Source organism: Globicephala melas, chromosome 4, assembly GCF_963455315.2.
Source record: "Globicephala melas chromosome 4, mGloMel1.2, whole genome shotgun sequence".
In the NCBI taxonomy this organism is placed as follows: Eukaryota; Metazoa; Chordata; class Mammalia; order Artiodactyla; family Delphinidae; genus Globicephala; species Globicephala melas.
The window spans coordinates 12,506,429-12,522,465 of NC_083317.1; the positions used below are offsets into that span (position 1 = coordinate 12,506,429).

At 53.8% G+C, this 16,037-nt stretch overlaps 1 protein-coding gene across 7 annotated transcripts in view; it reads left to right on the forward strand.

Annotated features, from left to right (window-relative positions):
• Positions 1-16,037, forward strand: part of URB1 (URB1 ribosome biogenesis homolog) — a 65,190-nt gene that overhangs the window by 19,960 nt on the left and 29,193 nt on the right. For all 7 annotated transcript variants that reach the window (XM_060297851.1, XM_060297852.1, XM_060297853.1 and 4 more), the window contains 11 exons: positions 965-1,102; positions 3,569-3,742; positions 4,320-4,449; positions 5,192-5,308; positions 6,482-6,594; positions 8,471-8,590; positions 9,990-10,106; positions 10,571-10,709; positions 11,474-11,644; positions 12,672-12,865; positions 14,605-14,853. In XM_060297851.1, the coding sequence (XP_060153834.1) occupies positions 965-1,102; positions 3,569-3,742; positions 4,320-4,449; positions 5,192-5,308; positions 6,482-6,594; positions 8,471-8,590; positions 9,990-10,106; positions 10,571-10,709; positions 11,474-11,644; positions 12,672-12,865; positions 14,605-14,853 (1,662 nt within the window). The remainder of the gene's footprint in view (positions 1-964; positions 1,103-3,568; positions 3,743-4,319; positions 4,450-5,191; positions 5,309-6,481; positions 6,595-8,470; positions 8,591-9,989; positions 10,107-10,570; positions 10,710-11,473; positions 11,645-12,671; positions 12,866-14,604; positions 14,854-16,037) is intronic.

Sequence of the window (16,037 nt, forward strand, 5' to 3'; positions counted from 1 at the left end):
TCTCTGTCTCTGTCTCTGTCTCTCTCTCTCTCTCTCTGATTTATGGACTGCCTAATGGTGACACACCTGGGATTATTTTCTTGTGCTTTGACCTGGGCATGGGGTTACCTGTAAAACAAACTTTTATTCACATAGTCCCTCATTTTCCTTGAATGCCTGTGTGTGCGGTGGTCCCAGCGTGTACTTGGGTGTTCGCTTTTTTTTCTTTTTATGGCCACACCACGTGGCTTGTGGGATCTTAGTTCCCTACCAGGGATCGAACCTGCACCCTTGGCAGTGAAAGCGCTGAGTCCTAACCATTGGACCACCAGAGAATTCCCTCCCAGTGTGTATTTGGGACAAGAAGGAGGCACTCTGCCCCCCACTTTGGTGACGGTATCCCTGTGGCCACCACCCCTGTCGGGAGCTGCCCTGCCGCTGCTCTCCGGAGGGGCAGGGGCAGGTGCACGGCTGTCGCAGGGCAGGATGGGAGTCCTTACTTCTCTGTCTTCTAGCCTCATGGCCCTAGAGAAATTACTTAGACTCATCGAGGTCCAGTTTTGTCATCTGTAAACACGTTTTATCTTGATATAAAATATCCCTACCCCAAAGTGTTGTCATGAAGTGTTGAAAAGATGACATACTTTGTTAGGTGCCTGCCAAGTGCAGTGACTGGTGAGTAGATAATCCGGTTGTGAGTTCTAGCAGTGACTTGCTTGCCATCAGAGGTTTTAAGAGGCTCCCCAGACCACAGACCAGGCTCTCCTTTGAAGGTCGCTGTCCCCAGTAACAGTCTCATGACCCGACTTGTCTCTAACAAGTGGATTTTGGGGTTAATATTCCAGACCTTGTGGCGAGCCTTGGACCTGTATTACTGGAGTTGTTTCACTGCAGCGGCTTTACTGCTGGGTGCCTACAATTAGACAGACTCAGGCTTGAAAGCTAACCTCCGCCACCAGCTCATTCTCTGTTCTCCCTTCCCTAGATCTACGCTGCCCAGCCAGACATCTCCCGGGCGTTTCAGACCAGAGAGTTCATCCCGCTTCCCCGGCTCCTGGCCATGGTGATGGTGACCACCGTGCCCCTGGTGTGCAATAAGATCATGTTCACCCAAGCACTGAACGTGAGTGGGGACCCTGCCTCCAGACTCTCTCCCGCTTGCCCCACCGGCCGTGCTGGGGACTGTGCCGAGAATACCGGCCTGCATGCACTGGTTCGTGCTTTGTCAGAGCCTCTGAGGCTTTCCATGTGTCCACTCGCCCGCGGACGGTGCCCTGGGGCCCGAGGCACGTGCCTGCCCTGCTCCAGCACAGAGCCGGGACGGCAGGACCCCTCCATGGCTCTGGGCCTTCCCAAGGGTGGGAGGGGAAGCGTGCTCAGCTACAGCCTAATGTCATGTGTTAAAGTCTCACAATTTAGGGGCTCTGGTTAGGGCAGGACTGAAATTTGCCCAGCAAATCCTTTCTTTTGTGGGTTAAATGAATAGTGTTAAGTTTTCTGGGGAACATTTACTTTGAGGACCAGCTGTTGCAGGAGTTTGGGGAGGACATGTTCAAGGAAAAAATTGATACTTCAAGTCCATGTCATTATTTATCATAAAGGTTCCCAAGTCCCATCAGAAACCACACTGTGAGGGACCCTTGCATTTTTCACCATAAATCATGGCCTTAGGTGAACAGCCATGAATTGTTGGCATACACGGGTCCTAGGCCAGCCAGCCCCTCCTAAACCCAGGTTGCCTCGAGACCCGCCTGGGGGAGACCAGGTGCTCAGAGGAGTGCAGGGCCTGGGCTTTCCTCGGTGTGGGTGGAGTCCCCATCCTTCAGGCAGGCTGGACCAGGGTCTGCCGTGGTGGGTCGGCTCCGGTGGCGGGGGGGGGCAGTTACCGTAAATTGGCGAAGACTCACTGGACTGTGCGGTGGGACTGAGCATTTCTTGATACCCATCCAGGGGTTGTGCTGAGAGTGGCCAGGGGGCCGTGGGGAGGCGCTGGAGTAAAGAGGAAGAGGCCTGGGTGGGACCAGCCAGGAAGGCCTTTTGCTGTGGTTGCCAAATCCTAGAATCAAGGTGAGGCCCCAGCTAGCTTGCCCATCTGTTTTGTGAGAGGCACAAGGTATCTTATTCCAGGGACTTGCAAAGTAGAGTTGAAAGGAAGGTGTCTTGATGCTGCCTCTTCACGGGTAGAAGATGGTTTCAATCCGGCCGGCTGCATTTACACCCCCCCTTGAGCTGACCCCAGTACATACCCCGGTCTGGGATATAAAAGGCTGTCTCGCTCCCTGTCACGCTGTTTCAGGAGCGAGGGGTTGTGCCCCTAGGGGGTGTTGCATCCGCCGGACGAGGTGGCCATGGGGCGGGGAGAGCACGTGGCCTCCTCTCCTGCCGAGGCTGCCGTCCTGCGCAGGCCCAGGGCCAGCGGAGGGGAAGCCACAGCTTCGCCTTCTCGTCACTGGCGCTTTCTGAGCTGTGACAGTGTGTTCGTACAAGTGACACCAGAGACAGGTGTGTCTGGGGGGTGGACTTAGGAGTGCGTGGGGTTTTTTAATGACGTTTTTCTTGTATTCTTTACGGTGTTATCTGCAGAATTTTAATGGCGTATATTTTAGATCAGAAAGAAAAGAGTGAGCTTGTTTTAGAAACAGGAAACAAGAACGTGTTTGGAGACAGGGTCTCAGGCTGTTGACCAAGCTTTGCGCTCCAAGCTGGTGGGTGTAACACTCGTTTGGGTCCTGCCTTTGAAGTGATGATGGGGTGGGTGTGGTTATTGGATTAAGACATTTAACGTAGCACTGCTTTAGCGTACAACGTCCATGTAAAATGAGACGCCAGCCAGCTGGAGTGCTGGGGGCCTGGGTTGTTATTACACTGAAGGCCCGTCAGAAAACCTTCTTGTTTCTACCAGACTGTAAAGCTGCAGCATCCCAGCTTGTGCTCCCTGGACTTCTCTGTACATGGGAGTCACCCGGGGCTGATGGCATTGGGCTGGGCTGGGCCTGAGATCGAACATGTCTCCCGAGTGCCCATCCTCGCTGCTGCTGGCCCAGGGACATACTGCCACCGGCCGGGGCCCAGCCTTTCCCCCTTTGTGGTAATATCACAGGTTCTTGAACCTCTTCAGCGAGTGAGGGTTTTGAAGGCCCTGCTGGCTGTCTGAATCCAGGTAGAGAGTCTGGATGTGGGAGGCCTGGGGTGGAGGCTGTGCACCTAGAGGTGGCTGGCCAGACTCGGGTGCCTGGTGCCCTTGCCCATCATCTCTCCACCTGACGGTAAGTGGAGAGGCCGGTCAGGTCCCGGTGGGATCTCGGCTGTTGTCGAGGCAGGTAATCTGTGGAGCCGAGTGGTGGTCAGGGAAGACTTTACCAAAAACAGACTGTGGAACAGCAGTTAAGAATAACCATCGGACGCCACCTTTAGTAACCCGGCACCTGCTGAGGTCACATCTGCAGGAGGTGAAGCAGGCAGGGTCCCCGGGCCACCTCTGCACAGCGCAGAGGTCCGGCGGGCTCCTGGGGAGGGCCAGGGCCTGGGCGCTCTGTGTCCACCAGCGCGGCCCGAAGACACTTGTGGATTTACGTCGTCTTCTTCCCAGCTGGACAGCAAATCAGTGAAACACACAGCTTTGTCCCTTATTTCCGTCATTTTGGAGAGAGCCTTAAAGACCATTGACTACTGCCTGAATACAGGGGCCTGGCAGGAGTCGGGCGTGTACACGGCCGCGATGATGGAGGACTTTGTGCGGCTCTTCAGAGAAGCCCTGAGCAAGGTAGGCCCGGGAGCCAGGCTTGGGCTTTGCTTACAGGGGTCACAGGTGAGCACACCAGAGGGAAAAGGCGAGCTTGGGGGCCCAGAGGGCAGGTGCGAAGTGAAGGGAAGGGGTTGGGGCGCTCCTGGGACTCAGGTCTCATAAGGACTGGGGCTGCAGTGATGGGAGGCCTGCTCCTTCCTCCCTGGGGCTCGGTCTGGTGAGCAGGGAGCCCAGGCGTCCGCAGACTGGGTGGCTGCCCGGAAGAGCCAAGGGCTTGCTGGGCTGGGTACCTCCAGCCGGACGTAAGGATGAGTTTCTTGGTTCCCAGTGTCTGGCTCCGGTGAACAAGTCTTCAGGGGTTTGTTTTAATGATTGGTGCTGTGTTTTCACCAAATTCTTACAGTGTTCAGTTCTGGGAATTATACCCCAAACCAGAGCTCCCAGAGGCTGGGACCTCTTTCGGTCACACACACACACTTGCACGTGCTGGCCCCTCTCCTCTGTTCTTTGCTTCTCCTTGTTAGTAGGTTCAGTTCATTTGTTTCTCTTCCTTTTAAAGGTGACTGATTTTTTGTTTCTTTGTTTTCCCTTTTAGATTTTACCAGATCTGAATGCCATCGTGTGGGTCTGGCAGTCACTTAGGAAGCAGGAGACAGAACAGGATGACGAGAAAGCAAAGAAAAGGGGCAACAAGACCCCTGCTACCTGCGTGTCTCCCCAGAGCGGTGAGGGGCCTCTTCTGTTTGCAGATACCACTGACACAGGCAGCCTGGGAGCCTCCTGTCCAGAGGGGCTGATCTAGAGGGACTTGTGAAGGCCTCTCTGGCTCTGAATGAATCCTGTGTCCTTCTTTGCTTAGGGAGAAGAATGAGCATGGCATTGTACATTGAGTTTTTTGTGTTTTGTTTTTGTACATTGAGTTTTAACATCTGTTAGAAATGTGCCCAAGATCTATGCAAGCACTGTGTCTCTCTAAAAACTTGTATGATGAGTGCGATGTGCTCTGGCCTTTCCGTGAGGGAGGAGGCCTCTCTCTTGTTCTGCGGATGGCGGTGGGCTACATGGTCCCCCTGGAAATAAGATGTGTTGACTGAGACCTTGTCACTGGTGAAGCGGTGGGCTTCACGTCTATATCTCTGTCCTGTTTCATCCTTGCGCGGCCCTGTAGGGGTGGGCACTGCTGCGTGTCCCCATTTTTCAGACGAGGACGCGGAAGCACAGAGAGACAGAGTAGCTTTACCCTGTCCGAGTTCACAGCTGTGAAATCGGGATTTAGACCCAGCCTGTTTGAACAGCTTTGATTTTTACCACGTTGACTCCTTAAACCTCGCTCCATGGGGCTCTGTCTGCAGCCTCAGTGTTCCACATACAGTTGACCGTGATGGGTCACGGGTGGTTCGATCGCTCACTGATTGAGGACAGAGAGCAAGCGTGTTTCCTGATTCAAGCTGTTTACTTCTGGTTCAGATGATGCAGAAACCATTCTTCTGAAAGCCGCCCTGCTCCAGGTCATCTGCCTCTACCAGAAGGTGGTCCCGCACGTGGTCATGCAGTACAACTTTGACTTCAGCAAGCTCCTGAAAGGTGCGTCTCGAGGGATGGTGGGCGCCCCTCCGCTGGTCCTGCCAGTGGGGGTGAAGGAAGGAAGCGTGGGTAAACTGGAGCAGAGGCTCCGGCGCCGAGGACCGGGAAGGCTGCTGGGCACTGTGGCCGGCGTGTGTGATCCACCAGCCGGGCTGTTTTCATCTGGACCGATGTGTTTTAAATAGCTGGTCTTCCTTGAGGAGATGTCAGATGAACACTTGGCAGCCTCAAGAGAGAAGGGGGAGGCCAGCCAGGCTGAGTTGCCTGCCGTGGGTGATAGACAGATGAGATTATGTGATGTTAATTCTAAAGCCTCTTTGCAAAGCAAGAGGGGTGCAGAAATGAAGCCCCTGAGAAGGAGGTCCCGTTCATGCACAGGCACTTCTGACATGGTTACTCGTATTTTACCCAGTGAAGTTCAAACCGCATCTTGTAAAAGTAACATTATGCTTGTCTGGCCACGTTTCCTTGATGGAAAAGTTTGTCTAATAGAACTGACTTTGTAATTGGGCCTACGGAGGAAGACTTGCGGAAATATCATTCTTGGAATTTATATAAGCTACTGAAATAATCCTATTCAAAAAGCTGTAGTTAACTTCTTGATGGTTTAAAGGCAAAAAGTTCTCTTGCTGTGAGAGTATGAGATTTACTATAAAGTGGCCATTTAACATCTGGTACCACGTCCTTCCCGAGCAAAGGATTAACCCAGAAATCAGGCCAGAGGCCGAGGACCCTGTGTCAGACCCAGGTGGCCGCAGGCTGTGCACAAGATGCTTGCCGTCTAGGGAGCAAGGCCTGTGCCCCGCACCAGGGGTCACACTCACGAGAGACTGTACCTGGAGGGCGGTGTGCACTGGGGGCTTTGAGCTGTAGGAAGAGGTCAATGTGGGCCGAGTGCAGGGAAGGGCAGGCAGCACCCCCACTCTTTGGTGAAGGATTTGGATAGACCTTGGGACGGGGGGGATGTGTCAGTGAGGTGTGTAGGCAGGAGACTGGGCACAGCCTGTGTCAGGGTGACCACAGGACAAGGATGGGCGGAACCCCCACATCTTCTGCCTAGTTCCCTGGACAGTTCCCTGTCCCATCCTCGTGGCCAGGGCGGCAGTAGCTGGGCCCCCGCGCCCGCCCCCCCACCCCCGATGTCTCATCTGTCTTCGTCTTTCCCACCCACAGGCGTCATCTCAGAGGAGGGCCTGCGTGAGGAGGTGCCTGTCACCCTGCAGCACCTTGTTCTCAAGGTGGCCCTGGCACTGCCCGCCAGCAAGTTTCTGTGGTTAAAGGCCCAGGTAGGAGGCCGTGACCCCGCCTCTGTTGTTAGCTCACCTGCAGGCTCCTCGGCTTTCTGGCCTGGGAATTTCTAGCTGCATCAGAACCCTGACTGCTGGTTGCGAAGGAAGACGTTGACGGTTCTCCTTTTAGAGAGAAGCCTCTAGAGCGGAGGCCAGGTCCTGATTTGTGAACCAGGAATCTCTTTGCTTTGCAAAGTAAGGTGCTTAGCTATCCTTACTGAAAAGATATTATTGCTGGGTGTTGGGAGGTTTTTTTTTACTTTTTTTCTCTTGACTCTTTTACATTCTTCTTGTCCTTTAAAAACCCTTTTGGAAATAAACAAAATACATTTCCTTCTCCTTTGTCCTCATCCTGGAAGGACTTAAGACAGAGGTGGGAATAGACACCAGGCCACCAGAGGGTTGAGGCTGGTGGAAAAATCAGTAAAGATGGCTGGCGTTGTTTTCTGTGTCTTTGCTAACGTCTTCTAGGATTTCTGGAGAACATAATGTTGAATCGTAAAGGGCACTCAAGATGTAACAGATATTTCCCTCTGCATTTAAACACAGGACGCCACGTCACTTCTATCCAAAGAGGGAAAGTGACCAGGCCCAATGAAGCCTTGTCTGCGTGTGTTTCTGAGTAGCTCAGATGACTTGTTTTAATGGCTTGACGTCTTCTTTGAGTCCTTGTATGGAGCCAGCAGTGCGGAAGCGTACCCTGGCACTTTCAGAGGTGCTATTCCAGAGGGTGGAAGAACACTGTGGCCCTGGGATCCCTGTGCTCCCCTCAGGCCTCTTTCTGAGGCTCGCCTGCCTCACGGTTGAGGACGGTTCTCACTGAGAACTTACCGAATGCCAGGCTCGGCACGAGTGTGCCTTGTATCATCTCACTTATCACCACTTACAGACGAGACAGCTGGAGCGCAGAGTGGTTAGGAGGCTTCCGTGGGGTCCCGGCCGCAAGTAGGGGATCCAGGATTGGACCCAGGCAGCGTTGCCCAGACCCTGCTCTCAACTTGACAACCCCCGTGAGGTCGCTGCCAGGACCCCAGTGGGATGGCGGATGAGTCTGGGGTGTTTAGTTTTTTACCCCAGCTGAACTGGGCCATTGGGGTCTTGAGGATTTAGTTGGAAAGGGAACAGAGGCCTCTTACCTCGAAAGAACTGGTATTAACCTATTAGTTTATATCCCATGCTTCATGTTTTGCTCATAAGATGGGTCTGCTGGGCTTTGGGAACAATAGCCCTCATGTGCTCAGATCAGGGCTGCAGGGACGCTCCAGGGAGACACAGATGCATCGGGGTCTGGGCTGGGAATCTGGAGCGCCATGTGTTCAAAGCCCAGAAGCCTTTGTTAAGAGGCTTGCTTGCGTGTAAGGAACCGATTATGTCCGCGCCGGCATCTTGCTGAAATGCAGCAAGCCTGGCGTTGGACGGAGTCAGGCAGCCCTGGGTGGTGTGTTTTCCCGCCAGCCACCCGCCGCCAGCCAGTGCTGTGTCTGCGCCAGGGCTCCTGGGCTTGAGTCCCACCACGGTCATTAAACGGCCATCACCTCCTTGTGCCTCAGTGTCTGCACATGTGAAATGGGGGTGACGGTTGTCCCCACCGCAGGCCTGTTGGGAGGACAAAGTGAGTCAGTGTATGTGAAGCACCTGGAGGGCCCCCGTGCTTCCTGCGGTGACTGTTGTTAACTACAGCTGCGTTCGGGTGTGTGGGAGGAGCTCCTAACTCCTGAGGTTCCTCGTGTATAGCATCCCAGCAGGCTTGCCGAGTGGTGGTTAAAATGAGATGAGATGAGAGGCCGGGAAGAACACTGGGCATGCAGTACCTGTTCGCTCAGCAAGCAGTGGCCTTTGTTACGTTTATAATATTCTATTGTTCAAACTCCAGGAAGGCCCAGATGCAGAAATTATTGGAGGAAAGCGATCCGTGTTTTACTTACTGATGAAGATGTTTGTGACCAGTAGCCATTCGCATCTCAAGTCATCAACCAAACTTCTGATCGTGAAGGTGAGCCTTTTCTACCAGTTCCTAGTTCTAGAAGCGTTTTGTACAATCTTGCTTATAGTAGATGCTTAGTCAACAGTTGTTGAATTAAGGATGTATTAAGACTGTTACAATTTAAAAACAGAAGGTTTTATGGCAGTTTTAATGTATTCTGTCTTAACCTGGCTGTGTTCCCAAGAGGCAACCTGGTGAAATGGGAAAAGTGGGCACTTTGAAGTCCTGTTCCAAGATTTGAGTCCTGGTTCTGCTGTTCCTGGGGGGCACTGGACAAATTGCTTAACCTCTCTGAACTTAGTTTTCTCGTGGTGAATGGGAATAACAAAACCGTAGGATTGCAAGGGAGGTTACGTGATCAAATAGTAGGCCATGCCTGGCACATTCTGGACTCAGTAAACATTAGGTTTCGTCCCTCTGGGGAACAATTTAATGGGCGATGCCTCTTCCCTCAGCTCCAGACTCAGCCTCCTCCAGGGCCCTGGCGACTGACCGCAGCCGTCACCCACAGCACAGGTGTCGCCAGAGTCAGCGGAAGGGAATGAGGAGTTTGTTGGCGTCTCTTCTTTCTTACACTTGAACTCATTTTCCAGGGCTACGGCAGGTCTTGCTGCAGCGCTAGGAAATCTGGTTCCTTGGTTCCACTGGGCAGCAGACATCCTGGTCAGGGCCGGGGCCGGGCGGGTTGCTAGAAGAATCACATTCATTGTATTTAGGGCACAGAGATTTCACCTTTGAAGTGCCAGTAGTCTTGCCACCCTTCAACCTCGCCTGAGCTGCGTGGAGGACGCGAAAGTCTAGGTCGTGACCTCTGCAAGGTTGGGCAGGTGTAATTTCATGATCACTCCCTGCATGTGGGTGGAATGGCACGTCAGGCTCTCCCTCGGAGCACTCTGTGCAGGGCTCGTGCCGACGGGCTGCTGAGACCCCGAGTTCTGTCGTCGGGCCATTTGGGGATGTCATTTAACCAAGTCCTGCCTCGTAACGAGTTCTGCTCCCTTAGAACAGAAGTGAGGTGGTGCTTCTGGCCCAGGCCTGGGTCTCGAGAAGCCACGTTGAGATGATTCGGCCTGACTGGGCCACTGTTTTGGAGAATTTCATGCAGGCTGAGGGCTGAGTGGCTGGGAGGAGTCAAGTCCCAGGTTGGAAAGCAGACTTTCAAGTAGCAGTGGGATATTTTCCCTTTTTATTATTTAGGAGTTGAAGGAGAGGAATAAGCAGCAGTGAGACGAGGGACTGTGTTCTCCTTGATCGAGCCCAGAGCGACCTCTTTTCCTCGTTTCCCTCGACAGTGGGGGTTGTTCTGAAGCGCAGCTTTTAGGATAAAACTGAACGGAACTTTTACCCCCTCTGTGCTCCGTGGGTCTCAGAGGACCCACGGAAAGCGGGTTCTTCCCTGATTTTTCAGATCCTGCGGGACACAGGGGTGTTTGAGCACACCTGGCAGGAGCTGGAGCTGTGGCTGGAACACCTGGATGACACCGAGCAGGAGAACAAGGAGGCCGTGATTCAGTTTTTGGAACGCGTAAGCACGTACTTCCCACGTAAAGAAGCACGTTCAGGACGGCGTCCTAAGTGACCCTCAGTATGATTAAGGCATTTCTGATGTGCCAGAGCCCAGAGGCCTCTCCTCCTGACTCACTTCCTAATTCTTGCTGAGATGTCAGAACGATTTAGTTTTAGAATCTGTAAAATGGGACTGTATCACCGTGTGCTGTTAACTTCCTTTTGGGCGTTTGTTTTTGTAGGAGGGATTAGTGGTACACTAAGAGCGGTATTAAAAGCAATAGTCTGATGTGAAAAGGAGATATTTTTAAAAAATCTACAACAAAAAGTGCTTTTTTAAGAAACTTTGCAGAAAAACTATTTCTCTTTGAAGGGCTGTTAAGATTTTTGCTCTTCCCTTTATTTTACCTGCGACATTTGGGGGCATTTTTCATTTCACGTGTGACCATCTAAATATTTCCCACTTGACTCTTTAATGCTCAGGTTCTCCTGACATTGGTGGCGAATCCCTATTCGTACACGGACAAAGCGTCTGACTTTGTCCAGGAAGCCAGCGCCCTGCAGGCCTCCATGACGCGGCAGGACGCCGATGATGTCAGCATTCCCATCTCCCACATTGACGGTGGGTGCCGCTCCCTGCGCTCCTCGGGCTTCTGAAGAGCCAGCCACGGTGGCGTATTAGAGGCAAAACAGAATTGCACCGAAGCCTTGTGCAGAGGGCAGACGTCCCATTTCTTTGCATCAGAGATCAGCCGCCTCTGGAATTGGAAATGCCCTCATTTGCTTATGTAGCAGGAAATAGGTGCAGGGCTTCTTTGCTGCGTTGTTGTTATTTGTGCAGTGTTTGCTTTGTGCCAGGGGATGCTCTGAGCTCTTAATAAATCCTAACTCATAAACAACCCCAAGTTGGGGGGGGGGTCCTCATTTTATGTATTGACAAGGCAGCTGAGGCACAGAGAGGTTAAGCAATCTGCTCAGCCTCACACAGCGAGGATGTAGCAAAGTCAGGATTTGACTTCAGACACTCTGGCCCTAGTCTGTGCGTCAACCCTTATGCTCTGCGGCTTCTCAGATTTTGGCTTATTTCCATGACTATCCAGGTTAAAGTTTCTGGGCTTCTCAGTGTCACGTGAGGAAACTTCAACCTGTTACTACCTGAGCTGGATAGTCCTGCATTTTGTCTGGCAGAGGTCTTAAGATTTTATAGATAATGCCTTATTTGTTTAGAATCAAACATTACACTAAGCATTTTCCCCCGAGAGAAGTTTAGCTCTTATCTTTTCCTCTTTTTGCAAACGTTCTCTTGCTTGCCCTACCTGTGGGATTCTTGCAGTAGACTCCTTTGCCACCTCTTGCCTGGCCCTGATTCCCATCTTTCTGCCTCAGATGTTCTCGACATGGTGGATGTCCTGGTGGAGGGCAGCGAAGGCTTGGATGAGGAGGTTGGATTCTTACTGAACGAAGACATGATCATTCTCACGTTCCCGTTCAGTGCTGTGGTCCCCGCTGCCCTGGAAGCCAGGAATAAGTTGCTCCTTGGAACAGAAAGTGAAGCAGGTACCTGTGTGTAGTGAGAATGTTGTGGCTGCATCAGGCCAGCTGGGTCTCTGTGGGGTAGGAGGTGGGATTCCAAGGGCTCTGGAAATAATTGCTGAAAACCCAAGTCAGCAGGGGTTCAGACCCACCAAAGTGATAGCTGCACAGCCGGTAGAACTAAGTGTACAGGGGTAGGAATCTAGAGGCTGGCTAGGCTGTTGGGAAATGGGTCGTTTGACGGATGAGTCTGAAATAATGTGTTTGCATGGCTGCACAGACACCTGCTGTAACACCGGTATTTTCTCTTCAGTGTTTATTCTTGATATCTTGATGCTAAGGTACAAGTCCTTCATCCTTACTGGGTATCCAGGCAACACAGACCCAAGAAAGCACTCACAGGTCGCAGTGGTGTAATTAGTCAGGATTGCTCAGGCTTTGCTGCAGTAACACATACGCCCCAGTGCGTCAGTGGTTTAAGGAGCAAAGGTCTCTCTCTCGACCGTGTCCTGGTCCAGGACAGGTCAGGTGCTCTCCTGGGTGGCTGTTGTCCAGGAGGTAGCTCAGGGATCCTGGCTGCTCCCATCCTGTAGCTGTGCCATCTCAACATACGGCTTCCCAGGTCACTGTGGAAGAGGAAGAGAGAGTGGACAGTCAAGCAGAGGTGTTCTGGCCAGGCCTGGAAGTGGCTGAGCGAGTCGCGTGGTCCCAGCCTAACTGCAAGGGAGGCTTGTGTGCCAAGGAAGTGGAAATGGGTTGGTTTGCACCAAGCAAGTCCCTGTCCCAGGTGGCCTTGGCCTCACCTCTTCAGCGCCTGGGTCTCCACTTCTGGGCCTCAGCACCCGAAGTCTGACTGTGTGCTGTATGTTTAATAGAAGTCTGGCATGGTCTACAGTGGTAGCATCTGCCTTCCAGCGTGGTTGTGTGATCGCCTGCAGAATGGTTATGACTCTTTCTGAGTCTTGAATATGGGTGGGAGTTGGTGTTAGTGATGGGTCACAGAAGGGCGGTCCCAGCAAGCGTCTCCCTGCCGTGTCTCCCTCCTTTGCAGGAGAAAGCATCGTGGCGTATCTGACAGGGGTGTTGACGGACCTCCTCCACACCCAGAGAGACCCTCTGGCTCTGTGTCTTCTGCTTCAGTCTTACGACAAGTTGGAGCCTCCGCTCCCACCTTGCTGCCGCCAGCTGTCCAGGTTCAACAGATACTACAGCCTCTGGATCCCGGAGCCAGCCCGAGAGGCCTTGGTGAGCTGCGGCGACCACCACTCCTGCGGAAACCTAGAAGCCCCCGGAGGTTCCTCCCTGTGGGCCGCAGCGGGCTGTACCCCAGCTGTGTAGCTTTCACAGCTTAACAGGGTGAACGGTCTTCACCTTCTCGTTTCCCCAGAGTAGGAGAGGAAGGCACGTGGTGTCTCTGCCGCTCAGCTAGTGTGACGAGACCCCGAGGGGCTCCGCGATGCAGCAGAACCGAATTCGCCGCTGGCTGCACGTTTGGGCTTTGAGGCTGGGGTTGGGAGCGGGGCCTCCTTCTCCTCCCTTCCGGAGTGGTCTGTGCGCGCTCGCCTCACGGCCCTCGTCTGCACACCTCAGCGGCCCCTAGACTTGGCGTGCTCAGCGGTTAGACCTGAAGGCCGCTAGCAGGCTACGCTCTGCTAGACGGGAAAGTGAAAAAAGAAAGAAAGAAATGGTTTTCTCCTGGTGGGGACTGCATTCTTAAAAGGGGCGCTGCAGGTCTGGCTCTGATGCAGCGTGCTTAGGATTGCTGGGTGGAGCAAGAAATTCACTTTGTGTTGTGCGCTTTTGTGTGTTCGCTCAGTTGTGGCCACGCTTGAAAAAGCAGGCAGCTAAGGAGGACCTCTTCCTCTTATGAACTTGGTAGCAGGAGCCTGTGTTGATTGCACGTTCACGGTCTGTTAGGGCCTCATCCCTAAGTGCGTCACACGTACTTTACGCCATTTAATCCTCACAACTCAGAGAGGGGTCTGGACTTAACTATCCTCCTTGTACACATGGGGAAACTGAGGTTCAGAGCAGTTCCGCCCCCAAGCAGTGGTAGACTCAGGATCCAGGCAGGCCTCTGGGCTCCAGAGCCCAGGCCCATCGCAGCTATCGCGGCCTTCCCCACCTGACAGGCCGTGGTCAGGAGGTGGTCAGAGCCACACAGCAGCTTCCGTGGGTGTTAGCAGTCCATGCTGTGCTGCACGGTGCTCCAAGTGTAGGTGTCCACTCCGTGGAGTCAGGCACTCGGCGGTTCTCACCCGTGAGGGCGTGTCAGGATCCCCCAGACGCTCATTCAGACGTGGTTGCTGGGCGTGTGATTCAGCAGGTCTGGGACGGGCCCGGGAGTTTGCATTTCTAGCAAGTTCCCGGGTCATGCTGTTGCTGGTCCAGGGTCGAGCCCCACTGAGTTTCAGGGTACCACGCAGCCTAGTTGTACTGGCCTTAGGAAACAGTGTTTGGAGTTATAACAAGAAAAGCCATGTGGGGTGAATAAAGAAGGCAGTTTGGGAACTAAGTTAGAAGAAATGACCCACTTGGAGACGGAATGACTTCAGGAACGTATCTTCCGTCCGGCCACGTCCTCTCATCCTCCCGTCCTCCCGGGGGAGGCCTTTGAAAGGCATGCAGCTCACCCAGCCGGCTCCTTCCCAGGGTGGCATTTCCCAGTTTCCAGGGATTAATCACAGTGACTCGTGTGAGTAAAATCCTGTCTCTGTGCCGCGTGACTCCTGTTCTCCAGAGCGTGTAAATACCTCCCGGCTCAGTGCCCTCACGTGGACACACGCTAGGAAAGTACGTGTAACTGAGCGTGTTGGGACTTTACTTGAATAAAATGCCACAGGGTCACCTAGATGTAGCATCAGTAGGTGATTTTTGTGAAACGCCCCTCTGTGTGCGTGTCGCCCTGTCCCTGTTTTAGCACCCTGTGCCCTTTGCCCCGGTGCTGATCTGTCTTTTCTCTTTCCTCCCCTGCTGTCTCCCAGGCGCTGCAGACGTTGGGCAGCCCTGCTCCGCCGGACCCCCCAGCCTCCTCTTTCAGTGCCCTGCTGCAGATGGCCTACACGGGCCAGGGCCAAGGTCAGGTCGAGGGCCCGGGCGCATTCCCGCTCCTGGACGAGGGGGTCCAGGGGCGGCTGCGGGCTGCCCTCCTGCACCTCCCGACGCACCGGGCCCTGCGCTCCACCAGACACCTGCTGCTGTACCTCAAGAGCACCGTGGAGAACTTCGGCCAGGTCAGCGCTGCCCCCGCTCCCTGGCTTCACCACCTGCAGAGAGTGTGGCCTTCTGCCGGTCGGGTCCACACTGAGTGACGGTGTGGATGGAGGCCTGGGGCCCCACTGTCGCCCCGTTTGTCCGCACACGGGGAGGGCGGTGGCCAGTGTGCAGGGCCCCGAGCGGGCCGCGGTTTGGGAGCCTCGGCTCCGGGTGCTGTGCCCCCTCCCTGGGGCAGAGGCGCAGATCTCAGACCGGGAGCCACGCGCAGCTGAACGTGGTCGCTGGGGCAGCTGAGGCCGGGCGGGGCCCTTCCCCCGGCTGAGCGGGTCCGCGGCACGACCAGGCGTCCCCTCTGCCTTTATAAGTTTTAACTCGGCGGCTCGTTGTTGGGCCTTCTGTCCCTGAGGTGGTTTACAGATTTTTAGTTTAGGTTTGTTGTTGTTGTTGTTTTAGTATTTATTTATTTGGCTGCTCCGGGTCTTAGTTGCCGCGTGCGGGATCTTTTTAGTTGCGGCAGGCAAACTCTTAGTTGTGGCATGTGGGATCTAGTTCCCTGACCCGGGCTTGTACCCGGGACCCCTGCATGGGGAGCGCAGTCTTAGCTACTGGACCACCAGGGAAGTCCCTTGGTTTAGGTTCTGAGGTGGGCTTTTCCCCCTCATCTTGGTCAAAATAAATCAGTGTGTTTCATCAAAATTTAGGAGGACAAGTCTTATTAAGAAATGACTTTGAGGGCTTCCCTGGTGGCGCAGTGGTTAAGAGTCCGCCTGCCAATGCAGGGGACTCGGGTTCGAGCCCTGTTCCGGGAAGATCCCACATGCCGCAGAGCAACTAAGCCCGTGCGCCACAACTACTGAGCCTGCGCTCTAGAGCCTGCAAGCCACAACTACTGAGCCCATGTGCCACAACTACTGAACCCATGTGCCACAACTGCTGAGCCCACGCGCCTAGAGCCCGTGCTCCGCAACAAGAGAAGCCAGCGCAAAGAGAAGCCCGCGCACTGCAACAAAGAGTAGCCCTTGCTTGCCGCAACTAGAGAAAGCCCACGCGCAGCAACGAAGGCCGAACGCAGCCAAAAATAAATAAATAAATTTTAAAAACTTTTATAAGGAAAAAAAAAAAGAAATGACTTTGAGGTTGTTGGCAGTTTACTGGGAGTTGCCATTTTAGCCTGCTTCCCTCGATTCTTGTTTCTGGCAAC